Below are 26,026 nucleotides of genomic sequence, written 5' to 3' on the forward strand. Positions count from 1 at the left end.
CCAGGATTTTCATAGAATTGTTTTTGTTGGAAAAGACCTTTAAGATCATCGAGTCCAACCATTATCTAACTCTACCAAGTCTGGTGCTAAACCATGTCCCTTAGCACCACATCTATGCATCTCCAGGGATGAAAATTCAACCACCTCCCTGGGGAGCCTATTCCAGTGTTTGATGCCTCTCCTGTCACAATTTGAGACCATTTCCTCTCATCCTATCACTTGTTACTAGGGAGAAGAGACCGACACCCAACCTGCTACAACCTTCTTTCAGTTAGCTGTAGAGAGTGATAAGGTCTCCCCTCAGTCTCCTTTTCTCCAGACTAAACAACTCCAGTTCCTCAGCTGCTCCTCACCAGATCTGTTCTCCAGACCCTTCACCAGCTTTGATGCTCTTCTCTGGGATCGCCCAAGCACCTCAATGTCTTTCTTGCAGTGAGTGCCCCCAAAACTCATTGCCATTTCTTTGCTGTCTTAAGATTCGCAATTTCAAGTCTTCATGGTGTCTTCTACAAGTGTTTCTCAGTTCTCTCTTCCCAGACATGCAAAGGGAAATGCCTGCACATAACTAGACCTCACTGAAATCCACCCTTATGAATGATGGCCTCTGCTGCCAAGACCCCTAAAGACTCTAGTGCAAACCAAGTTCTATGACCCTCTGATGTGGCTAATAAAGATAAGAATAGACAATGAAGCCCAGTCTAAAATATACTTATTCCTTAAATTGTGATATTTCTAACTATGTGACATATACTAGCTACCATACAGTTCTCTGACACAGTGTTTTCTTTCGGGATTGACTTGAAATAACAGAGAACATTACAGATGTGCAGGCAAGACTAACTGTGACCAACTCAGTATAGCTCTACCACATCCATTCATTTGGCTGTCCAAATATCTACTTGCCTTAGTTATTTGTCACATTAGGCCACATTAAAATAATGCAATAACACAGCCTGGAATCTCAGAGGGGCTCAGTGTTGGAAGCATAAAACAATAGAAAAAATACCAAGCCTTATGTTGCTGATAAACACATGGTGACCAAAACAAGGACAAGGGTTGGGTGGAGACTGGGTGGTCTGTGTTGCCATGGCACTGGGCAGAATGGAGGGGGCAAGGTGGAAGCCCATCATTCCATTTTTCCACTTATCACCTGTAACAATGCTGACCAGAGGAGTCACACCAAAAAGAAAACAAGAAATGTCTTGTGCAACTGATAAACAACTGGTTGACCACCAGGAGTGATGACTGACAGCAGTCCAATCCCTGCACTCTGCACAATTATAAACAATGAGGTATAAATATTGCCCAAATTTCATATCTCCTTTGGAGGTGATCAGGAGTTGGACACCAAAGGGCTGGGACAGATCAATGGGTTTGTCCCCCTCTGTCATGGTAGGGCATCCCCAAAGGGATGCCTTTTGGGTAAGATTTGTGACCTCAGCTATGCTGAGTACATCCCCAGGAGATCGAGTTTGTGATTGCAATCTGTGATGGTTTGAAACTGTCTTATTAATATTTCTTCTCAAAGTTCAAGCAGAGAAAGCAAAAGAGTGTAAATAAGTCACTATTGGATGTAAGAAAGCAAAATAATGATTGTCCTAAACACTTCCATTGGATAGATAGAAACGTTTAAGAACCACTACTCAAAACAAAGTAGGGGCAGTCGGGGTCTGAGCTCTCGGCTTCTTTGCTGGGCTGTCTGGCTGCTGCTGCTTCTTCTCTTCTGGCTGAAGATAACACACTGACCTTGGTGAGCTAAGTTAACAGCTTCTCTGCTTCTATCTCTCTGCCTTCTGCCAGAGGGGTCTGGGGGGGAGGCCCCTTGGGAGGTCCCCTTTGGGGGGAAGCAAAAGGAGCTTGGTTGTGCTTTTCCTGTTGATTGTATGTATTTGTAAATGTTGTAAATTTTGTATATTTGTACATACTCATTGCATTTCATCATAGTTTGTAGATTTGCTTGTAAATACAGCTTTCATTTGCTCCTAGACGGAGCTAGACTGGTTATTGTCAGTGTGTGTGGGGATTTTCAGCTCACACTGACACATCTTTTGTTTTTGGCACTCTAACGCGGGGCAATTCCTTGTATGATTTATTTCTGCGCAGATTAGTAAGCAAAATGAAGCTGTTTTGGTTGGTTTGGCATTTTATTCATTGTCTGACTGTGGTGGTCTACAACTGGGCCATTTCCTCCATGATAGACAAGATTGTGAGATATGTGGCATATGAATCGGTTCTGTGGGCTAAAAAAAAGTTACTAAATGTGGTTGATTTCTGTTATGGTCTTATTGGGCTAAGAAGATATGGTAACTCAACTATAAATCTACTAGCAGACGCATTTGAGTTTGTTATTCCTCTTACATCAACAGAGGGTCTTTGGAACCAATGGTACCCTAGATATCTTATAACCACCTCGAATTTGGTGTTTCTTGGAATAAGCATACGGATACTGGTATCACTGAATCAAGAAATACATAAGGAAACACCTAAGGCTACTTGTTCTTGCAGCCTGTGTAGACGTAAGAGGAAACATGGAAAAGCTCAGAGAGATTCGGAATCAGGTTTTGATTCTGATTGCAGTGCCCAGTAGGTCACAGTTAAGTGCGGGGAAGAAAAGGCTTGTGAGAAAGGTGCCAATACCCTTGACTCAGAGCCAGCAGCAGCTGCAGGACCTGTGCCAGAAGGTCCGGGAACTTTGCCAGAATCTGAGATAACAACCATGACTACTCAGGCAGGCTCCATAAACGAGGCACAGGCAGACAGGGCTGTGCAGGCAGGTGCCATTAACGAGGCACAGTCTCCTCCTCCCTCTGCTGTCAATATGGATGCAGCAGCAGCTGCAGGGTCTCAAAGCGTGCCTGCTGACTCTATAAGGAATCCTTCTGGTCCTGCTGATTCTGTGCAGAATCCCACTGTACCTGCTGACTCTGCACAGAATCTCTCTGCTCCTGCTGACTCTACTGCGAATGTGAAAGCTAACCCAGTAAATTTGGTAGCTACTGTCACCAGAAAGCTCAAAGGAGCTGCATGAGAAGGTGCAGATGCTGCAGGAGAGGGTGCAGAAGGTGCAGAAGGAGGTGAGGGTCCTTTTGTCTAGGGTCCCTCTGTTAAGAAAGATCCTTCTGATGAGGAAGGGAAAGTAAGCCTTAAAACTCTAGCAGACCTCTTGAGACCACACATGGATGATGGAGATGTAGGTCAGGATGTGGACCCTGGTAAATTAGCAACTGCTGGAAGTGCTTCTGAACTCCAGGAAACTGCAAGGAGGATTACAGTAGGAGTACGGGGACAGCGATCTCAAGATGATGATGAGGATGACTACAGTCAGCTAATGCACTCAGACAGGAAATCAGACATGTGAGGAAGGATTACATCAGAGGAGACACTGAGCTAATCCTGTTGTGGCTTGGCCACTGTTTTGATATGGGAGCTCCAGTGGTGGTGGTAGGCGACAAGTCGGCCTCCCAGTTGGGGACGCTCTCAAAAGATACAGGCATAGACAGACATCTAGGCAAGTGCATTGGTGAAGTTTCTCTCTGGGCACACCTCTTACTGGCACTCCTTATGAGGTACCCCAGCAGAGATGATTTATCATGGAACCCTAAGCCTTGGACTACAACAGATGAGAGAATCAAGCACCTGAGAGAGTTTGCTGTGAGAGAAGTGATGTATGGAGAACATAAGACACTGAATCCTGATGAAATTCCTGTTGGAACAGGCCTGTTGGAACGCATTTGAGTTTGTTACTCCTCTTAGAACTACAGAGGGTCTTTGGAACCAATGGTACCCTAGATATCTTATGCTAACCTTGGAATAAGCATATGGATACTGGTATCACTGTATCGAGAAATACATAAGGAAACACCTAAGGCTACTTCCTCTTGCAACCTGCGTAGACATAAGAGGAAACATAGAAAAGTTCAGAGAGATTCAGAATTAGGTTCTGATTCTGATTACAGAGTCCAGGAGATCACAGTTAAGGTTTGTGAGAAAGCTGCCGATAGCCTTGACTCAGAGCCAGCAGCAGTAGCTGCGGGACCTTTGCCAGAAGGTCCGGGAAGCGTGCCAGAATCGCAGATAACAACCATGACTACTCAGGCAGATGCCATTAACGAGGCACAGGCAGACACAGCTGCGCAGGCAGGCGTCATTAACGAGTCACAGTCTTCTCCTTCTCCCTCTGCTGGTGAGATGAATACAGCAGCAGCTGCAGGGTCTCAAAGTGTACCTGCTGACTCTGAACAGGATCCTTCTGTTCCTCCTGATTCTGCACAGAATCCCTCTGCACCTGCTGACTCTGAACAGGATTCCTCTGTACCTGCTGACTATGAACAGGATTCCTCTGTACCTGCTAACACTACTGCGAATGTGAAAGCCAAACCAGTAAATTTGGTTGCCACTGCCACCAGAAAGCGCAAAGGAGTTGCATCTGAAGGTGCAGATGCTGCAGGAGATGGTGCAGATGGTGCAGAAGGAGGCGAGGGTCCTTCTACTCAGTGTCCCTCTGTTCAGAAAGATCCTTTTGATGAGGAAGAGAAGGTTAGCCTTAAAACTCTGGCAGCCCTCTTGAGACCACACATGGATGATGGAGATGTAGGTCAGGACGTAGACCCTGGTAAATCAGCAACTGCTGGAAGTGCCTCTGAACTTCAGGAAATTGCACGGAGGATTACAGTAGGAATATGGGGACAGCGACCTCAGGATGATGATGAGGAGGAGGATGACATACAGTCAGCTAATACACCCAGAAAGGAAATTAGACATCTGAGGAAGGATTACATCAGAGGAGACACTGAGTCAGTCCTGTCTTGGCTAGCCAGATGTTTTGATATGGGAGCCCCAGCCTTGGTGGTAGGTGACAAGTCAGCCTCCCAGTTGGGTATGCTCTCGAAGGATACTGGCAAAGACAGGCATCAAGGCAAGTGCATTGGTAAAGTTTCTCTCTGGGCACGCCTCTTATTGGCAGTCCTTATGAGGTACCCCAGCAGAGATGATTTACCATGGAACCCTAAGCCTTGGACCACAATAGATGAGGGAATCAAGCGTCTGAGAGAGTTTGCTGGGAGAGAAGTGATGTATGCAGATCATAAGACATTGAATCCTGATGAAATTCCTGTTGGAACAGGCCTTGCCAGAAAGATCATTAGGCTTGCGCCTCCTAATTATGCTACTATTCTGGCAAGCAGAATTGTGGCAAGAAATTATGGTGGAGTACCTCCTACTGTTGGCCATTTCACTGACCAAATGAGGCAATTGGAGGATAGTCTCGCACGTACTTCTTTGGTTTCAGCCACTGAAACTCTGTCTGGAGAGATAAAGAATTGCATGAAAGAGCTGAAGGAGGAACTTAAAACCTCCATATCCAACTTGATGAAGGGGGATGATTCTGATTCCTCTTCCTCCAGATGGATACAAGTTTCAGCTGTCAGGAACAGACGTCCTCCAAGAAGGCCATTCCAGAATAGGTCAAACGAAAACAGACAGCAGAGGCAATCACGTGGCAGTATCTGGATAACTCTGCGTGATCAGTTTGGCGAGAACATGAACAGATGGGATGGTCAGCCAACTTCTGATCTTTTCAGGAGGTTACGGGAACTGCAGAGTGGCAGATCCCGAGGTAACAATACCAGAAGGGTAGTTGTCACTTCCTCAGTTTCCCAGAACAACTCCAGTAGCTCCAACAGTGATTCCAGTTCTGATGCTGGACATTGTGCCAGCTGTACATGTGGATGTAATCCCCAAAACTAGGGGTGCCCGGCCTTCCACCAGGGGGAGGTAAGGGATAATGGAGATAACAGAATCTATTGGGATGTGTACATCCAGTGGCCTGGCACTTCAAAATTTCAGAAGTACAGGGCCGTGGTTGACACAGGAGCTCAGTGCACCATAATACCATCAAATTATCAAGGGGGAGAATCTATAACTATTCAGGGAGTCACTGGTGGATCTCAAGAGTTGTTTAAGATAGAGGTTGATATAAGCTTAAGTGGGAAGCAGTGGAAGAAACAATCTATTGTAACAGGACCTAATGCACCTTGTATTTTGGGAACTGATTTTCTGAGAGAAGGACATTTTAAAGACCCTAATGGTTACAAATGGGCTTTTGGAATAGCAACTGCAGAAAATGAGGGAGGAAAATTGAAGTTGTCTATTAGACCTGAGCTTTCAGATGAATCTGCAGCTGTGGGACAACATGAGATAAAGGATGTGAGGTTGCCAGTTGCTTCTCAAACTGTGCATCACAGACAACACAGAACTAACCATGACTCTTTGGGGCCCATTCAAAACTTGATTTGTCAGTTGGAGAGTCAGAAAGTCATCAGCAAAACTCATTCACCTTTCAACAGTCCAATCTGGCCTGTGAGAAAGCAGAATGGAGAGTGGCGTCTGACAGTTGGGTCTGGGACCTGTCCGAACTGGTCCAGACATTAAGAACATTCTGTACACAGCCACAAGTGACAATGGTCCAACCTGGTGCTTATGGCAGAGAGCTCCAGGTGAGACATGAGGACATCCTCTTGGTTTCTGGGGTTGTGGCCACAGAGGCTCAGAAGCAAACTACACCCCAACAGAGAAAGAGATTTTAGCTGCTTCTGAAGTGATTGGAACTGAGTCAGAACTTCTTCTAGCTCCTAGATTGCCAGTTCTGAATTGGATGTTCAAGGGCAAAGGTTCTTCACCACGTCATGCAACAGATGCTACCTGGTCTAAGTGGATGGCTCTGATAACACAGAGAGCTCGAATGGGAAATCTTGAAAGGCCTGGTTTGGTGGAAGCGATCACAAACTGCCCAGAAGGCACAAGCTGCACAAAACCTCCAGAGGAGAGAGTAACTCATGCTGAGGAAGCTCCTCCTTACAGTGATCTGTGTGATGATGAAAAGAGATATGCTTTGTTTACAGACGGTTCCTGTCATCTTGTTGGGAACAAGCGGTGATGGAAGTCTGCAGTGTGGAGTCCAACACGCAGAGTTGCAGAAGCGAGAGATGGAGAAGGAGAATCCAGTCAATTTGCAGAGGTAAAAGCTGTCCAGCTAGCTCTTAACGTAGCTGAACGTGAGAGATGGCCAAAGCTTTATCTCTACACCGACTCATGGATGGTAGCCAATGCCTTGTGGGGTTGGCTGAAAGACTGGAAAAAGAATGGATGGCAGAGAAAAGGAAAGCCTATCTGGGTACAGATCTGTGGCAAGACATTGCTGCTCGCATTGAGAGAATCCCAGTGAAAGTGAGACACATCGATGCTCACATTCCTAAGACCAAAGCTACTGAGGAACAACAACAGAACCATCAGGCAGATCTAGCTGCAAGAGTTTCCCAAGTGGACACAAACTCTGATCCTGATCTTGACTGGAAACACCGAGGTGAGCTGTTCTTAGCTCGGCGGGCCCATGACTCGTCAGGACATCAAGGCAGAAATGCAACCTACCGATGGGCTTGTGACAGATCCATTGACATTTCCATGGATGCTATCACGCAAGTCATCCATGACTGTGACATTTGTGCTGCTATTAAGCAGGCAAAGCGAATCAAGCCCATGTGGTATGGTGACCGATGGTCCAAGTACAAGTATGGTGATGCCTAGCAGATTGACTACATCACTCTACCTCGTTCTCAATCTGGTAAGCAGTATGTGCTGACTATGGTAGAGGCAAGCGCTGAATGGTTGAAAACTTATCCAGTTCCTCATGCAATTGCACGTAACACCATTCTTGGTCTGGAAAAACAAATCCTGTGGAGACACGGAATTCCAGAGAGAATTGAGTCAGACAACAGAACTCATTTCAAGAATAATCTTGAAAAAAATGGGCCAAAGAGCACAGCATCAAGTGGATATTTCACGTTCCCTACTATGCACCAGCTGCAGGGAAGATCGAACGCTACAATGGTTTGCTGAAAACCACTCTCAAAGCCATGGAGGGTTGGATCTTTGAAAAACTGGGAGAAGCATTTGGCACAAGCAACCTGGTTGGTGAATAGTAGAGATTCAGTGAATCAAGGTGGACCTGCCCAGTCAGATTTGTTACAAAAGGAAGAAGGTGATAGAGCTCCTGTTATCAGAGAAAAGAAGAACCACTTCTCAAGTAGGGGCAGTCGGGGTCTGAGCTCTCAGATTCCTTGCTGGGATGTCTGGTTGCTGCTGCTTCTTCTCTTCTGGCTGAAGACAACGCACTGACCTTGTCGACGCAAGTTAACAGCTTCTCTGCTTTTATCTCTCTGCCTTCTGCCAGGGGGGTCTGGGAGGGAGGCCCCTTGGGAGGTCCCCTCAGGGGAAGCAAAGGGAGCTTGGTTGTGCTTTTTCTGTTGATTGTATATATTTGTAAATGCTGTGAATTTTGTATATTTGTACATATTCATTGCATTTCATCATAGATTGTAGATTTGCTTGTAAATACCACTTTCATTTGCTTCTAGACTGAGCTAGCCTGGTTATTGTCGGTGTGTGGGGGGAATTTCAGCTCACACTGATACACAATCACAGTTTGGAGCTACATAGTGATACTATAGTTTAGTGTATCACCAGGAATCTAAAGCAATCTGTGTATGTTGCATGTCAATGAACTGTATTATTTGTGCACCCAATTCCTTCTTTTGAATGCAGCTGGACCTACAGCAGACAGGCTGTTTGGGTATCTGGTGTCACAGTATCACAGTTTATCAGAGGTTGGAAGGGACCTAAAGAGATCATCAGGTCCAACCCCCCTGCCAGAGCAGGATCACTTAGGGTAGTCTGCACAGGAACATATCCAGGTGGCTTTTGAAAGTCTCCAGAGAAGGGGACTCCACAGTCCCCTTGGGGAGCCTGTTCCAGTGCTCCATCACCCTCATTGTAAAGAAGTTTCTCCTTATGCTGAGGTGAAATCTTCTATGTTCTAGTTTGAACCCATTGTTCCTTATTACTGTGAACCACTGAAAAGAGCCTGGCCCCCTCCACTTGACACCCACCCCTCAGATATTTATAGACACTGATCAGATCCCCTCTCAGTCTTCTCTTCTCAAGACTAAATAGCCCCAGGTCTCTCAATCTCTCTTCATTGGGGAGATGCTTGAGTCCCCTCATCGTCCTCGTGGCTCTCCATTGGATTCTCTCCAGCAGGTCTCTCTCTCTCTTGAACTGGGGAGCCCAAAACTGGACACAGTATTCCAGGTATGGTCTCATCAGGGCAGAGCAGAGAGGTAGAACAACTTCCCTAGACCTGCTGGACACACCTTTCTTGATACATCCCAGGATACCATTGGCTCTCTTGGCCACAAGAGCACATTGTTGGTCCATGGAGAACTTGCCATCCACTAGCACTCCAAGGTCTTTCTCTGTGGAGCTGCTTTCCAGCAGGGCAGCCCCTAACCTGTACTGGTGCCTGTTGTTATTCCTCCCCAGATGTAGGACCTTGCACTTGTCCTTAGTAAACTTCATGAGGTTTGCCTGCACCCAGCTCTCCAGCCTGTCCAGGTCACGTTGGGCAGCTGCACAGCCTGACAGGGTGTCAGCCAACTCCCCCAGTTTTGTATCATCAGCAAACTTCCTGAGGGTACTCTCAATCCCCTCATCCAGGTCGTTGATAAAGTTATTGAACAAAACTGGACCCAGTACCGATCCCTGGGGGACACCACTTGCCACAGGCCTCCAAGTTGACTCTGTGCCACTGATGACGACCCTCTGAACTCTGTTGTGGAGACAGTTTTCAATCCACCTCACTGACCAGCCATCTATGCCACATCTCCTGAGCTTTTCTATGAGGATGTTATGGGAGACAGTATCAAAAGCTTTACTGAAGTCAAGATATATGACATCCACTGCTCTTCCCTCATCTACCCATTTGGTCATAATTTCATAGAAGGCCATCAGATTAGTTAGACAAGATTTCCCCTTGGTAAATCCATGTTGGCTACTCCTGATAACCTTCTTGTCTTCCATGTGGTTAGAAATGACCTCCAGGATGAGCTGCTCCATCATCTTTCCAGGGATGGAGGTGAGGCTGACTGGTCTGTAGTTGCCTGGGTCCTCCTTCTTGCCTTTTTTGAAGACTGGAGTGACATTTGCTTTCTTCCAGTCATCAGGCACCTCTCCTGTTTTCCATGACTTTTCAAAGATGATGGAGAGAGGTTCAGCAACAGTATCAGACAGCTCTCTCAGCACTCATGGATGCATCCCATCAGGGCCCATGGATTTGTGTGTCTTGAGATGGTATAAGAAATCTCTAACCCTGTCCTGACTGACCAGTAGAATGTCCACATCTCTCCAGTTCTGCTCCCTTGCTTCTATAGAGACTGAGCTTCCTGAGGGCTGGTCTTAGGAGTGAAGACTGAGGCAAAGAAGGCATTCAGCAACTCTGCCATCTCTGCATCATCAGTTACTCTATCTCCTATATCATTCAGCAGTGGGCCCACCTTTTGCCTGCTCTTCCTTTTATCATTGATATATTTGAAAAAAGCTCTTCTTGTTCTCCTTCACCCCTCTGGCAAAATTCAGTTCCAGGAGGGCCTTGGCTTTCCTTGTTGCATCCCTACATTCTCTGGCTACATCTCTATAATCCACCCCTTCCCATCAGGCAGTTACCAGTAAGCTTGCCTCTTAGTCTTCCCTTTTCCATACTGCATCAACCCGTTCTCCCAGCTGCTCCTCATTCATTTTGCCCTCAGAATCTCATAATTTTGATGGCCTTGGCTGAACTTGTTGCAATCTGCCTCTGTTATATCCTGAAGAGCCCAAACCAGACTCATCCAGTGCCCAGACATAGTCCCACAAGTGTCAAATAGAGGTGAATTTTTCAGAAGGCAGCTAACTACAAACCAACACTGTGGCAGTTTAGGCTGGGTGCTTCCTGGGCTGCCACATAAGTTACACCTCCAGTATCCAGAGTGTCTACCCAGTAGGTGGACACAGGGAACAACAGATTTCTACCCATAAATCCTACACCCTATAAATCTGTCTGCAAAGTCACTCTCTTTCTTCCCTCACTGCTCCCTTAGGAGATGCTTCGCTATCGGGTAGACGGTGGGAGAGTATCTCAGGCCTCTTATGCCTGTTTAGACCTAATGCCAGGATAAGCTAGGGGGGAGGCACTCTCAGGCCTGGCCAGCCTGGAATTAGCCTAGCAGGAAGGGCGGGGGGAAGAGAAAGAGCCCTGGGGGTTTTGGGTGTACCCTCAGGTGGGGAGAAGGGAAGTGTTGGGGGTTTTTGGGGTGTGGTGCCTTAAGGGACTGGGGAGGGGGGTAAAAAAAAAAAAAAAAAATCAAATATTTAGAGATTTCAAATTTCTCACTGGAAAAGTACTAATTGCTTTCTTTCCACATGGCACGAAATTTAATAACATTGTAAGCCCACCCTGCTATGGATCAAGGGAATTTTGGAATTGAAACATGTATTTAGGTCCAGCATGAGATATCTGGAGGCAAATGCAAAACTGGCTGCTGCTGAAGTATGACATCTTGTCAGCAAATCTAAGCATTGGTGCCATCTCAGCACCTGGAAGAACACCAGAAGCACGTTTCTCTGACTATCTTCAGCAGCAGCTCGTCTCCTGAAACCAGAGGTTTTAATAATTACATTCAATACATAAAATGCAAAACCAGGAACTGCACACACTGCTGCTCTCAGGGACTGTCAACAAAACAGATTTCAGGCAGAGGGAACTCAATAGAACTGCATGGCAAAATTCTGCTCACCTCTCGTTTGATGGGCTCTCCTTCACAATGGATCACTGTGTCTGGAGCCACTATGCAGTAAGGACTTGGATCTGTCTCCACTACTTTGAACTCCACTGCACGCATCCCTCCACGAACCAAGAAGATGTCACCTATAAAACTCCACATTTCAGTAGCCTGCTGCAACAGATGTCTGAAAAATGTCAACTCTTGTACTACCAGCAGCCCAGAGGACAAGGAAGTGGGTTACATAGGCATATACTGCTGGCATTTTAAAATCAAGAGCTGCATGTACTGAGACTACCAGAGCATCATTTAAACTAGTAGCAGCTGAAGCTCTCAAATTTCATCCAGAAAAACAGCAAACAAAACCATCAAACAACAGAATAGAATATTGCCTAAACACAAAGCACAAAGGCAATGACTTATATTTCATTTCCATTCAGTTTCAATTTAACATTTCTAAAACAGACAAAAAGCCCAAACTTAATAAAAATTCATTTTGAAGTTATTATAACTAGCTATTACTAATTAGAACTGGTTGTCTTCAGAAGCAGAATACATAATACTGCACTATGATTCCTGGCTAAATTGGGCTACAGAAGCTGGATAACTTCAACTTGTTTATACTGTATTACGACCTATTTGTTCCAGCAGAAGTGCTACTAACACAACTCTAAAAGTATATTTGAGTTTTATGCACTCTCCCAGTTATTAATTAAATTACTTTGAAAAAGTGAATTTAGTCAGAGTGCCAGCTAGTATATCCAACCAATTGATTTTTATGTGGGCAACTCTCCAATCTCATCAAATGGTAGCAACTCAGGAGAAAGTTTCATGAAACTGAGTTCTACCTGAGCCTTTTCTGATGTTCTCCCATCCCATATAGCAAAACCAAAAAACACAAAAAAACCCAACAAAATGAACCGCAGGAGATCTATCAAGCTGCTCTGCCAGCCAGCAAGAAGGTATCACCCTCTCTCCTGAAGATTATGAAAAAATTAAACCAGCACTAGCAGCGTCTCACACTACAGATGTCAGTCTAATGCTTCATAGAGATCTCTGCAAGCTTCTAGAAATTCTCTTTATTCAGTTTCAGGAATAGCTCAGCTCATGCTCACTACTATCAGGACTTCAATAACAGGTGCTCTTACCTTTCCTGATAGGTCTGTATGCTTCCAGGAAGTATGGCTTGAGATACACCTCAAACAGATTCCCTGTGATCCCTTCTACTGTGTCGTCAATTGGCAGCACATGGATCCGCTTGCCATATTTCACATCTGGGCAAGGCTGGATGCTGCAACAGAAGAAAACTTTGGTTAGCCATATCACCCTAGACTTACACTCTAGTCTGGAAAAGGCAGTGATGTTCCTTCCCAGGCCAGTACAAATGCCAGAAAGGACCCTCCAAAACCTTGGTGGGACTTCTGAACTGCATGAGAATGCTGGCAAGGAAAAAAAAAACCATGCCCACTGGAGAGCTAGTCTTTACAACACACACTTTCCTTCACTCTTCTCAGACTTGTCCAAAACTGCTAGGGAGTTCCATACTTTCTTCCTACCCTCTGCTCTTCTGTAGCCCCCCCTTGCCATCCCAAAGGCATATTCACAAATTACTGATGCAGCCTAAAGACCTGCAAGAATCATGAGCTAAATTTTGTTTCAATAAGAAGCTACTGCTGAATCAACTGTAAAGGAAATCAGACTGGGGAAAAATGTTCCTTCCTCTCTCTCATAACTTACTACAGAGAATAGAGCTCCTGTTGCCCTGATTCTGAGCAAAGGCTCTCACAGTGCCAAGAAAAGGTAGCCAAGTGTCGGTCAATACACTTTTGGGTGTCTAAAAGCCCCTTCCTCCTTTTTAAATAAGCATTTCAGCTATTATTTTACAGTGTAGGCCAACAGCCTACTGTAGCAACACCTCAGAGTATCAAGCTGTGGCAGAGGCAGAAAACTCAAACTGACTTTCTCAGCTAAGAAAAGCATATGTGGAACTGCAGCTGTTTTGAGACTCTTAATAGATTCTTTTACCACATGCTTTACAGAGAGGATATAGCAGAAGGGTAAAGGAAAAGACAGACTACCCCAGAAGGAAAAACAGTTGGCAGACTACAAGCAGGAAACAATTAGCACATGAATCTGGATTTTGGCAGAAACCAGGTCACAGAAAGTAACGTACTAAGTATCACGGAATCACAGAATGTTAGGGGTTGGAAGGGAACTTGAAAGATCATCTAGTCCAAACCCCCTGCCAGAGCAGGACCACCTAGAGTAGATCACACAGGAATGCATCCAAGCAGATTTTGAATCTCTCCAGAGAAGGAGACTCCACAACACCTCTAGGCTGCCTGTTCCAGTGTTCTGTCACCCTCACACTGAAAAAGTTTTTCCTTATGTTTATGTGGAACCTCCTATGCACCAAGCTTGCACCTGTTGCCCCTTGTCCTATCATTGGACATAACTGAGAAGAGCCTGGCTCTGTCCTCCCAACACAACATGACTGCTTCATGGTTTTGTCATTAATTTCTAGGAAGCTTTACTGTCTCTTTGTCATAGGGCATCTCAGCGCTTGAGCTAACCATACTATAAGATCAGTTACAAAGTTGCTTATTGCTTTTCAGAGTTAACTTTGTAAACATTAGAAATTTAGACTGGAAAAACTTGTGAATTCGTTTGACAATGTAAATTTGGAAAGAAGACTGAGACAACAGTGGAGCAACTGAACTACTTAATTTAATGACAGTACCTGGGCTTGTGAAGGTCTTGAAGAGACTTCAAGAGTTTTCAGCATCATTTTTATTATTAATCTGAATATACATAGAGTCAGAAACATGTGAAAATAAACTGAGATCCCTGATGTAAGACACACTTGAAAACATTTCTGTAATCTCATCTGGAAGACAAGAGAATACTTCCCTGTAGGCCCTGTCTCTGTTATAGACTGAATCAAGTCCAGACAATTTGAGCCAGCCCACAAATTTAGGCAATCCAGAGAAATACAATGGTTAGCAAACTAGTCCTCACCTGATCACATCACCCAGGCGCACTCTCAGATTGTTGCGAACAACCCTATTCATGCGAATCTTCTCATCTGAGCAGGTATCATCTGACAGAACAATGCAGACTGCTTCTCTCCTCTTCTTTCCTTTTAGCAGAACAGTGTCTCCTCTGAACAACTGCAATTCATCCATTTTTGCCTATAAACAGTAACAGCATTAGAACAAGCTTTTGACAAAACAAGAATTCAAGCATTTGAAGGACAGTTACTTGACTTTCGAGAATTACATCTTGGAAGTGATATACTAGATCTACAAAGACACAGACTCCCACAATAATGTTCAGGAGCTACATCCTGAAGCCAGACTAAAGGCACAAGCTCAACTAAATCTTAGAATCATAGAACCATTCAGGCTGGAAAAGACCCTCAGGATCACCAAGTCCAACTGATAACCCTGCTCTATAAAGTTCACCCCTAAACCATATCCTTAAGCACCACATCCAAACAACCTTTAAACACATCCAGGGTTGGTGACTGTGGCAGTTTAGGCTGGGTGCCCCCTCCTACTGCCACGTAAATTACACCTCTGGTGTCCTGGGTGCCCATCCTATAGGGGTGGACACAGGAAACGGCGTATTTCTACCCATAAATCCTGCACCCTATAAGTCCATTTGCAAAGCCATTCTCCTCCTCTTTCTTCCCTCTCCGCTCCCATGGGAGATGCTCTCTCTTATCGGGTAATGACGGGGGAGTATCCTCAAGACCTCTTAGGCCTGTCTAGGCCTAATGCTAGGAGGAGAATGGAGGGGGGGCAGTCTCAGACCTGGCCAGCCTGAGACTCACCTAGCAGTGGGAAGGGGGGAAGAAAGAGCCCTGAGGGTTTTGGGTAGACCCTCAGGTGGGAAGAAGGGAAGAATTGGGAAGCTTTGGGAATTATGTAACGGGCTCTGTACGCTTTGGGATGTTCTTTGCCACTATGCTTTGTAGTGTTTTGTAGTTTCACCAATTGCTTTTCCATTTAAACTTTCCATCACTCTCCAATCCGTTTGTGTGAGTGTCATTCTTTTGTCGCTTTCGGGGCAAGAGACGATCTGTCTGGCCTCAAACCAGCACAGTGACTCAACCACCGCCCTGGGCAGCCCATTCCAATGCCTGACCACTCTTTCCACGAAAAAATTTTTTCCTAATGTCCAGTCTAAACCTCCCCAGTCATAGCATGAGGCCATTCCCTCTCGTTCTATCACTAATTACCTGTCAGAAGAGACCAGCACCAGCCTTCTCTACAATGTCCTTTCAGGTAGTTGTAGAGAGCAATGAGGTCTCCCCTCAGCCTCAAATTTTCCAAACTAAACAGGTCCAGCTCCTTCAGTTGCTCTTTATAAGATTTATTCTCCAGGACCTTCACCAGCTTTGTTGCCCTCCTCTGCACTCGCCCCAGCACCTCGACATCTCTCTTGTATTGAGGTGCCCACAACTGAACACAATGCTTGAGGTGTGGCCTCACCACAGCTGAGTATAAGGGGACAATCACCTCCCAACTCCTGTTGAAAACAGCATTTTTAATACAAGACAGGATGCTATTGGCTTGCTTGGCCACCTGGGCACACTGCTTGCTCATATTCAGTTGCTTGTCAATTAGAACCCCCAGGTCCCTTTCTGCTAGACAGCTTTCCAGTCACACTTCCCCAATCCCATAGCGTTGCTTGGGGTTGTTGTGACCCAAGTGCAGGACCTGGCATTTGGCCTTGTTGAAGCTCATCCTATTAACATTGACCCATCAATCCAATCTATCCAAGTCCCTCTGTAGAGTCTCCCCACCCTCATGAAGACCAACACTCCAACCTAACTTGGTGTCATCTGCGAACTTACTGATGACACACTCTATGTCTTCATCAAGGTCATCAACAAATATGTTAAACAGAAGTGGTCCCAACACTGAGCCCTGAGGAACACCACTTGTGACTGGCCACCAGCTGGATTTAACTCCATTGACCACCACTCTTTAGGCCTTTCCAGCCAGCCAGTGCTTTATCCAGCAGAGTGTGTGCTCATCCAAGCCATGAGCAGCCAGTTTGTCCACAAGAATTGTGTGGGAAACAGTGTCAAAGGCTTTTTGGAAGTCTAGGTAGACAATATGCACAGCCTTTCCCTCATCCAACAGCTGAGTCATAGAAGGAAACCAGGTTCATCAGACAGGACCTGCCCTTCATAAACCCATGCTGACTGGGCCTGATCCCCTGGTTGTTCTCTATATGTCATGTAATAGCGCTTGAGATGATCTGTTCCATGACCTTTCTTGGTACCGAGGGCAGACTGATAGGTCTATAGTTTCCCAGATCCTCCTTTCTTGTAGATAGGTGTTTGTTACTCTCCAGTTCATTGGGACCTCCCCAGTTAGCCAGGACTTCAGGTAAATAGTGGAAAGTGGCTTGGTGGGCACATCTGCCAACTCCCTCAGCACCCTTGGGTGTAGCCCATCTAGCCCCATAGACTTGTGTGTGTCTAAGTGGCATAGCAGATCACTGATCACTTCCTCATTTATTGTGATGACCTCATTCTGATTCCCCTTCCCTGACTCCCAGTTCATGAGGCTGGGTGTCCAGGGAACTGCTGGATCCAGTGCTAAAGACCGAGGCAAAGTAGGCATCGAGCACCTCAGCCTTCTCCTCATCCTTAGTCACTATGCTTCCCTCTGTATCCTACAAAGGATGGAGATTTTCCCTAGTCCTCCTTTTGTTGTTAATGTATTTATAGAAATATTTTTTATTATCCTTAATGGCTGTAGCTAGGTTGAGCTCTAGCTGTGCTTTGGCTCTCCTAATTTTCTCTCTGCATAGCTTCACTACATCTTTATAGTCCTCATGAGAGACCTGTCCCCTCTTCCAAAGGCCACAGACTCTCCTTTTGTTCTTGAGGTCCAGCCAAAGGTCCCTATTCAGCCAGGCTAGATGCCTTCCTCACTGATTTGGTTTTTTTTGGCACACAGGGACAGCCTGCCCCTGAGCCTTTAAGACTTTCCTCTTGAAGTATATCCAGCCTTCCTGGACTCTTATATCCTTCAGGGTGGCCTCCCAAGGGACTTCATCGATCAGTCTCCTGAACAGGCCAAAGTTTGCCCTCTAGAAGTCCAAGGTGGCAGTTTTTCTAACCACTCTCCTTGTTTCCCCAAGCGATCTCATGATCACTGAGCCCTAGACGCTCTCCAACCTTTACTTCCCCCACAAGTTCTTCCCTGTTCACAAGAAGCAGGTCCAGGAGGACACCTTCCCTGGTCGGCTCCCTCATCAGTTGTGTCAGGAAGTTATCCTCCACACACTCCAGGAACCTCCAAGACTGTTCTCTCCCTGCTGTATTGTATTTCCATCAGACATCCAAGGAGTCGAAGTCTCCCACAAGAACAAGGGGAAGCGATTGTGAAACCTCTCTCAACTGCTTATAAAAAATTTCATCTACTTCTTCATCCTGGTTGGGTGGCCTATAACAGATTCCCACCATGATATCACTCTTGCTGGCCTTACTCCTGATTCTTACCCATAAGGACTCAACCCTATCATCACTTTTATAAATTTCCATGGTTTCATATGTCTCCCTAACATAGAGGGCCACTTCACCTCTTCTTTCTTGCCTATCTCTTCTGAAAAGTTGGTACCCATCAATTGCAGCACTCCAGTTGTGGGAGTCATCCCACCAGGTTTCCATGATGGCTGCTATATCCTAGTTTCCCCGTAGCACAATGGCCTCCAGCTCCTCCTGTTTATTGCCCAGGCTGCGTGCATCGGTGTATAAACATTTCAAGAAGGGAATTGAGCACATAGCTTTCAAACTTGAGGGGGAGTAGACCTGGTTATCTAATATGTCAACACATTGCTCCAGAAGCGTTGGGCTACTACACCCAGAGTTCTTGGTGGCAAGGCCAGCTACACTCCTGTCCCCCTTTAAAACTAGTTTAATGCTTTGTCAATGAGCCCAGCCAACTTACGTGCAAGGATTCTTTTCCCCTTATGGGACAGATGAACTCCATCTGTCACCACTAGAAATCGAGAATCAAAATATATTTTATCATGGATGACTGTTAGAAAACAAAACAATCCAAGTCCCCCACTTGTAACTGCTGCAGCATCTGACACAAATACTTAGATTCATGTTGCAAAGCTACATTTCAAGTTAATACACAGTAATAGCTTGCATATTACCAGATTAAATGCTTTGCTTTTATAGATGACACACCTGGGACAATGACACAACACTGTTGTCTTCATTGATGGCTTCATCAACAATTAACCGATTGGGTCTGTTCTTCTGCTTCAGAATAGCAGTTGACAAGTCATCCACTTTAGAACTGGCAAAGGAAACAGAAATTAATGACTCCGTGTGATATTGCTTCCTCCTTTCCAGCCACCCCTCTATTTTCTTCTCCATTTTCTACAGGTTTCTTTGTTGCCTTGTCTTTTAGAAACTATACTGGTTTGTAAGACAAAGGAGAATATTATTCCTAGGCACCAGTTCCAGTTCAAAGCAGAATGTTTTCTGTCACTAAATAGAACTACTTTACTAGTCTCAAATGGAAATAGCTATGAAGCTATCTATGAAAAGAAGTTATCAGTGAAATGTTGCTGATTGCAAGATGTTTTACCTAAAAGAATTAGCCAGACTCATCTGAAATCACATCCAACCCCTGCCACCAAAACAAAAGTTCAAGTCTATTCAGTGTCAAATCCCAGATAAATAGGAGAACTAAAGAACAATGCTGCAGCTCCCCTGACAGGAAGAGTTGCAAGAGTTTAGCTTGTCAAGGCCTATTAGTTAAACCTAGCAAACCAGTAGAAATAATGAGCCAGTACTCAATAAAAATGGTTTTCTTTTTAGGACATAAGTACCTTTCCATAATACAGGAGTCACTGCAGCTTTAGTCCACTATACCACAAGAAATATGACAAATAATGAATCTGCCTTGACAAAATGGGGCACATGAAGCAGCAAGGAAATGGAAGAAAAGCAGATTAAGTGATTTGCTTCAAAATGTAATAAAGAGAATAATTCACTTTATGAAAGAAATATGAACTTGGACCAATTGATTCCCAAGGAGCTCTTGGAAGCTGTACATTAGCCAGCTGCAACAGCAGAAGACTGTTGTAACTTCCCCTGGTGGGCATGTGACTCCTCTCTCAAAGTAGTCCAGATGTGCCAGTGGATACGATCAGCCTTCTGGGCTGCAAGACATCCCTGGAGATATTCAAAGTGAGGATCAAAAGGGCTCTGGGCAACCTGATCTAGTTGAGAATGCCCCTGCTTACTGCAGAGGGGGTTGGACTAGATGACCTTCAGAGGTCCCTTCCAACTCAGACCAGTCTATGATTCTATGAATGTAAATCATACCCCTCTGCACATGAGATGTAGATTTTTGATAAGGCCTTTCGATAAGAAAATACACCCAGACTTTGGCTACATAAGCTGTCACTGAAATTGAGTAGCTGTCCCTCAGGATGGTATAACAGTGTGAGAGCTGAAATCCCCCCACACTGACAATAACCAGGCTAGCTCAGTCTGAAAGCAAATGAAAGCTGTATTTACAAGCAAATCTACAATCTATGATGAAATGCAATGAATATGTACAAATATACACTATTCACAACATTTACAAATATGTACAATCAACAGAAAAGCACAACCAAGCCCCCTTTGCTTCCCCCAAGGGGTCTTCCCCAAGGGGCCTCTCCCCCCAACCAGAAGGAATCCCCCCAGACCCCCCTCCCTGGCAGAAGGCAGAGTCAAGAAGCAGAGAGGCTGTTAGACTTAGCTCATCAAGGTCAGTGTGTTATCTTCAGCCAGAAAAGAAGCAGCAGCAGCCAGACAGCCCAGCAAGCAAGCTGAGAACTCAGACTGCCCAAACTCCCCAACCTTGTTTTGAGTAGTAGTTCTTAAACATTTCTCTCTCTCCAATGGAAGTGTTTAGAATAATCATTATTTTGCCTTCTTACACCCAATAGTGACTTATTTACATTCCTTCGCTTTCTCTGTTTGAACTTTGTGAAGAAAAATGAAAAAGAACAGTTTTAAAACCATCACAGATGCAACGACTGCTGTGCAGACAAAAAAATGGTCTGGGATATGAGATAAAAATAAATGGAAGAGAACTGGGCAAGTGGAAGCCTTTGGACCAAAACTTTCAATAAACAAAAAACCTGTATAAATCTGGGAAAACAGTTCAGATACCTGTCAACACACAGCAGTGCTGAACAGCACAGCAGGAAGTCTACATAGTTCTGCAGAATGTGAGAAAATAAGTTTTAGTACTATAGAACTGAATCTGCAGTTTCCCAAGTAAGAAGTGAGAGATGGATCAATGTTGTCAGTACATTACTACACATAATGCAATTGAATCACAGAATCATTTTGTCTGGAAAAGACCTCTAAGATTGAGCCCAGCAGTCAACCCAACACTATCATGCCCACTAAACCATATCTTGAAGTACTACATCTACTCATTTTTTTAACACCTCCAGGGATGGTGACTCTACCACCTTCCTGGGCAGCCTGACCACTCTTTATTGAAAGACATTTTTCTTAATATCCAATTTAAACTTCCCCTGGTGCAACTTGAGGCCACTTCCTCTCATTCTATCACTTGAGAGAAGAGACCAACACCCATCTCACTACAACCTCCATTCAGGTAGCTGTAGAGAGTAATAAGGTCTCCCTTCAGCCTTCTCTTCTCCAGACTAAACAATCCCAGCTGCTCCTCATAAGACTTGTTCTCCAGGCCCTTCACCAGCTCCAGCAATTCAACGTCCCTGTATAAGGGGCCCAAAACTGAACACAGTATTCAAGGTGCGGCCTCACCAGTGCCAAGTACAGAGGAATGATCACCTCCCTACTTCTGATGGACACACTATTCCTGATACAGGCCAGGATACTGTTGGCCTTCTTGTACACCTGGGCACACTGCTGGTTCATGTTCAGACAGCTGTCAACCAGCACTCCCAGCTCCTTTTCTTCCAGGCAGCTTTCCAGCCACTTTTCCCCAAGCCTGTAGCATTGCATGGGGTTGTTGTCACTCAGGTGCAGGACTCAGCCTCTTTGAATCTGATACAACTGGCTGTAGCCCATCGATCCAGCCTGTCCAGATCCCCTATCTTCCTACCTTCCAGCAGATCAACACTCCCACCCAATTTGGTGTCATCTGCAAACTTCCCAAGGAAGCACTCAATCTCCTCATCCAAACCACTGATAATGATATTAAACAAGACTGGCTCCAAAATTGAACCCTAAGGAACACCACTTGTGACTAGCCACCAACTCGATTTGACTCCGTTCACCACAGCTTTCTGGGCTCAGCTATCCATCCAGTTTTTTACCCAGCAAAGAGTACACCTAAGCCATGAGCCACCAGTCCCTCCAGGAGAATGCTGTGGAAGACAATGTCAAAGGCTTTACTGAAGTCCAGGTAAACAACATCTATAGCCTTCCCCTTATCCAATAGGTGGGTCACCTGGTCATAGAAGGACATTGGGTTGGTCAAGCAGGACTTATCTTTCATGAACCCATGCTGACTGGGGCTGATCCCCTGGTTGTCCTGCACATGCCATGTGAGTGCACTCAAGATGAATCACTCCATAACTTTCCCTTGCACCGAGGTCAGGCTGATAAGTCTGTAGTTCCTTGAATCTTCCTTCTGTCCCTTCCTGTAGACAGCTGTCACACTGGCAAACCTCCAGTCATCTGGGACCTTCCCTGTTAACCAGGACTTCTAATAAATGATGGAGAGTGTCTTAGCTAGCTACTCTGCCAGCTCCTTCACTATTCTTGGGTGGATCCCAACTGGTCCCATAAACTGGGCTGTAGCAGACTGTAGCAGGTTCTTAACAGCTTCCTCCTTGATTATGGGGGTTTATTCTGTTCTCTGTCCCTGTCTTCCAGCTCAGGGGGCTGAATACCCTAAGGATATTTGCTCTGCCTATTAAAGGCTGAGAGAAAGGCAGCATTAAGTACCTCAGCCTTTTCCTCATCCTCGGTGGCAATGTTCCCCCCTGTACCAAATAAAGGCTGAAGATTTTTCCTTGACTCTCTTTTTTGTTTTTTTATACATTTGTAAAACCATTTTTTGTTATTCCTTATGACAGTGGCCAGATTGAGTTCTAGCTGGGCTTTTGCCTTTCTAATTTTCTCTATGCATGACCTAACAAGATCCCTGTACTTGTCTTGAGTTGCCTGCTCCTTCTTCCAAAATTGGTAAGCACTGCTTTTTTCCCCCAAGTCCCAACAAAAGCTCCCTGTTCAGCCAGGCCAGTCGTCTTCCCCATCAGTTTGTCTTATGACACATTGGCACAGCCTGCTCCTGCCCCTTTTAAGCTTGAAGGCATTAAAAATGGAATAAAGATCTCCAAGAAACAGCATACAGACATCTAAGTGTATGGGGTCAGCTTCAGTTATGTGATATGACAGTTCTGCAGACAGACAAAGGTGTTAAGAAGTTACATGACAGCTACATGGGAGAGTGATGTCATATCTCCTTGGATAAACAAGCACTACCCATCTTCCAGTCACAATTTAGAATATTATCATCACCATCTGACCCCACTGCATCTCTCCTGGGGGTTCCTCATGCTTTAAATGAGATGATGGAGCAAAATATGCCTGTGTACTTCAACCACACTCAGATGATCCCTGACATCTATGTATCAGGAAAGGAGTGCCTGAACTGAAAATACTAAGCAGGAAAGCTTAAAGCATGGGTTGAGATTCTCTCCTGCTAACTTTCCTATGTATGCTGGTAAAATTCAGTGAAGGGTAGGACAGCTAGCTAACCTAGCTAATTTTTAAAGCTCCTTGATGTGTGGGACAGCCTGCTGCAAATCCTCTATATCATCTCCCTTACTCACCCCTTTTGTCAGCTTCTTCACACACTTTCCCTCCTGCTCCTTTTTTTCACTGAGATAAACTGAACACAAAATGTAGCTTTAGGGCTGTTTTAGTTTCCAGTTCCCAGTTTCCATCCTTAGCCCCCTTTTCTCTCACAATAAAGCAGTCCAATAGCCACATTAGACACAGGGAAGAGGTAAGGACGGACATTTTAGAACCTGCAGCACTACCATTTTTCTGTGTCAGAGTTCCCCTTGTTCAGCATCTAACAATGTCTAGAGGCTAAGCATTGTGGTGGACCATATGAAGAATAAGAGCAGAAAGTAATTACTGATTCTTCTGAAAATGCTTAACAAACTCCAAAGCTCCACATAAAGTAGGGAATTAAGTTGTTCCTGCAAGTCTGTGCTAAACATACAATGAAAACTCACTGATGCAAAATTATTCCAGTTTCAGTAACTAAAGTGAAAACAGTAACACCTTCTGTATGTTTGTGTACCTTTTAATCAATACCCTCATGAACTCGCTTCCTAAATAAAACCTGTCAGTGGTTTCTTACTGCCCTGAACCTGACCATCCATGTTACAGATCAAACTGCTTTCCCCAGGGAAGTATTAAAAATAACCACCCATAACAGATTGTATCCATTGAAGCAAATGAATGAAATATCCAATGACTACAACCACTTACTAAAACAACACATGACAGCCAAGCAGTGAGTTCATACCCACACTCAAGATGCCAAGTTCCCAAATACTGTTTCAGACAGGTATGCACACAAAAATGAAAATATCTTCAGAAACCACACTCTTGCAATGCTACTCCCTGTGCTAAAGCTCAATTCAGTAAGATAGCAGCCAACAGCACTGACCCAAAAATTGCAACTAAAAATTAAGTGGTTTTCAGTTGCAAAGTAACTTTTGTTGATTCCTATGTAGTGGGAACAACTTTGCAAAAGTAGACATTTCTTTATAAAGACACTGTTCACCTCCCTCGGACTCAAAATATGCCTTTGAGATCATAATTTCCATCACAAGCTCTATTATGGACACGAAGTTATTGGCATACCTTGCTGGAACTGACTTAGGACCAATTAGATCTAAATTGCTGGAGTTGCAAAAGAAAAGAAGATAAACCACAGACACTGAAGGGACATGTGCATATGGGCTGGGAGCTGAGAGACCAGTATTACTCAACTAATTTTTGATGAACATAGAAGATTACCTTTAGCTTGGAACTGAAAACAAAGTGAGGCAAGATACTGGAGACAAAAATATATTCGATTATCTCAGCTGCCACAGAGGCCACCACGGCACAATATATTTGACTCTTCTAATGCAAGTCACTTTTAGCCCCGACCCGAGGGCCACTGCAGGCCTACGGTGAGGGAAAAGCGGGGTTATGCCCCTCCTCCCTCGCTGCCCCGACAGCCGCTCCGCCGCTTTCCCTGGCGTTCCGACGACTGGAAAACAAAGCCCAACCTGGCTAAAGCCTGTCCCAGGTGGTACGGCCTCGGACGGAGGCATAACCAGGTCTCTCCCCCACCATGACTCAACACTTCCGGGAGAGGCCCGGCTAGGGAGAAGAATAGAAACACTGCGCGAGTCCCCTTGTGGGCACGCGGCTGGCCAGGCGTGCACGAGGAGCGGCCCATCCCCATCCCTATCTCCTCAGAGGCCATATGACACAGCGGAATCAGGGGCCGGATCTGGATCGATGGCCGGATCGGTCCCGCCGCCTGGTCTGGCCCGGGCAGCGCCGCGCGGAGGCGAGGTAAGGAGAGGTAGGCTGAGTCGGGCCCAGCACCGCTATGGTGGGGGCCTAGGCCGCGGCCTGCTGGCGGACGGCCCACACTTACTCCGATCCTGAGGCCATGGCGTTGGGGAGAGGTGAAGTAGAAAGTACGACGGGAAGGGGCCAGCAACGACTCCTCAAGGCGAGCGACAGATGATTTCAGGCACGCTCAGGGCAGTAGCGACAGGTCAGGACGCCTCACGCTGAACCTCAAAGCCGACTCATCGGAAGGAGAAACTCCACCCCGTGCTCCCTCACCTGCCTAGCAACAGCGTGCGCTGACCAATCGGAAATTCCTCCCGGCTAGTGTCACAACCAATCGAGGAGGCGGAAGCGAGGGGACGAAGAAAAAAAAAAAAGAACGGGTGCTCTCTCTCCTCCGCTCCGCCCCTCTCTTTTCGCTTTCCAATCGTCACAAGCCAAGCTCAACACGCGTCAGTCGATCGCAGCGCCGTTCCTGCCGTGGCTGTTCTACAGATCAACACAGGTCGGGCAGCCAATAGTAAAAATCCACCAATGGAAAATCCAAGCGGAAAATCCCACCAGGACGGTCATCTGGGCTAGCCTCGTCTCACGGTTGGCTAGTGTCCGAGGAAAGGGAAACGCGAGGGGAGGGCAGGAGAGGTGGGAAGTAGGTGCTCGGTGAGTAGCCGCAGTGCACTGAAGGTGGCCGGGCTGAGCTGTTAGGTTCGTGCGCGTGGGTGCAGACAACAAAACGGATTTGACCCTGTCG

General features: G+C 45.6%; 1 protein-coding gene across 1 annotated transcript in view; it reads right to left on the reverse strand.

Annotated features, from left to right (window-relative positions):
- The window catches only part of LOC128979917 (transitional endoplasmic reticulum ATPase), a 56,822-nt gene extending 31,448 nt beyond the window's left edge, over positions 1-25,374 (reverse strand). Inside the window, exons 1-5 of the mRNA XM_054398313.1 lie at positions 25,358-25,374; positions 18,868-18,979; positions 14,667-14,839; positions 12,797-12,939; positions 11,664-11,794 (exon numbers count right to left, since the gene is read on the reverse strand). Of these exons, the coding sequence (XP_054254288.1) occupies positions 11,664-11,794; positions 12,797-12,939; positions 14,667-14,839; positions 18,868-18,979; positions 25,358-25,374 (576 nt within the window). The remainder of the gene's footprint in view (positions 1-11,663; positions 11,795-12,796; positions 12,940-14,666; positions 14,840-18,867; positions 18,980-25,357) is intronic.
- Positions 25,375-26,026: the final 652 nt, after the last annotated feature.

The sequence above is a fragment of the Indicator indicator genome (assembly GCF_027791375.1).
Source record: "Indicator indicator isolate 239-I01 chromosome W unlocalized genomic scaffold, UM_Iind_1.1 iindW_random_scaffold_158, whole genome shotgun sequence".
NCBI lineage: Eukaryota > Metazoa > Chordata > Aves > Piciformes > Indicatoridae > Indicator > Indicator indicator.